Source organism: Lipotes vexillifer, unplaced genomic scaffold, assembly GCF_000442215.2.
Source record: "Lipotes vexillifer unplaced genomic scaffold, Lipotes_vexillifer_v1.1 scaffold23, whole genome shotgun sequence".
Classification (NCBI taxonomy): Eukaryota; Metazoa; Chordata; class Mammalia; order Artiodactyla; family Lipotidae; genus Lipotes; species Lipotes vexillifer.
The window spans coordinates 4,260,412-4,260,667 of NW_006796283.1; the positions used below are offsets into that span (position 1 = coordinate 4,260,412).

General features: G+C 72.7%; 1 protein-coding gene across 1 annotated transcript in view; it reads left to right on the plus strand.

The window, feature by feature from the left end:
- The first annotated feature begins 20 nt into the window (after positions 1–20).
- The window catches only part of TCF25 (TCF25 ribosome quality control complex subunit), a 22,229-nt gene continuing 21,993 nt past the window's right edge, over positions 21–256 (plus strand). The window contains exon 1 of the mRNA XM_007468455.1: positions 21–212. Within this exon, the coding sequence (XP_007468517.1) occupies positions 21–212 (192 nt within the window). The remainder of the gene's footprint in view (positions 213–256) is intronic.

A 256-nucleotide genomic window follows, 5' to 3' on the forward strand; every position in this document is an offset into this window, starting at 1 on the left:
GTCAGCGACTGTTGGGTCCTATGTCGCGCCGGGCCCTCCGGAGGCTGAGGGGGGAACAGCGCGGCCAGGAGCCCCTCGGGCCCGGCGCCCTGCAGTTTGTCCTCCACGATGACGATGATGTGGAAGAAGAAGGCCCAAAGCGGGGGCCAGGTGGCCGGCGCCCCCGGGGCGCAGGGAAGGAGGGCGTCCGAGTCAACAACCGGTTCGAGTTGGTGAGGCGTGGGGCTGCCCGGGGTGGGGGCCCGGGGTGGGGGCC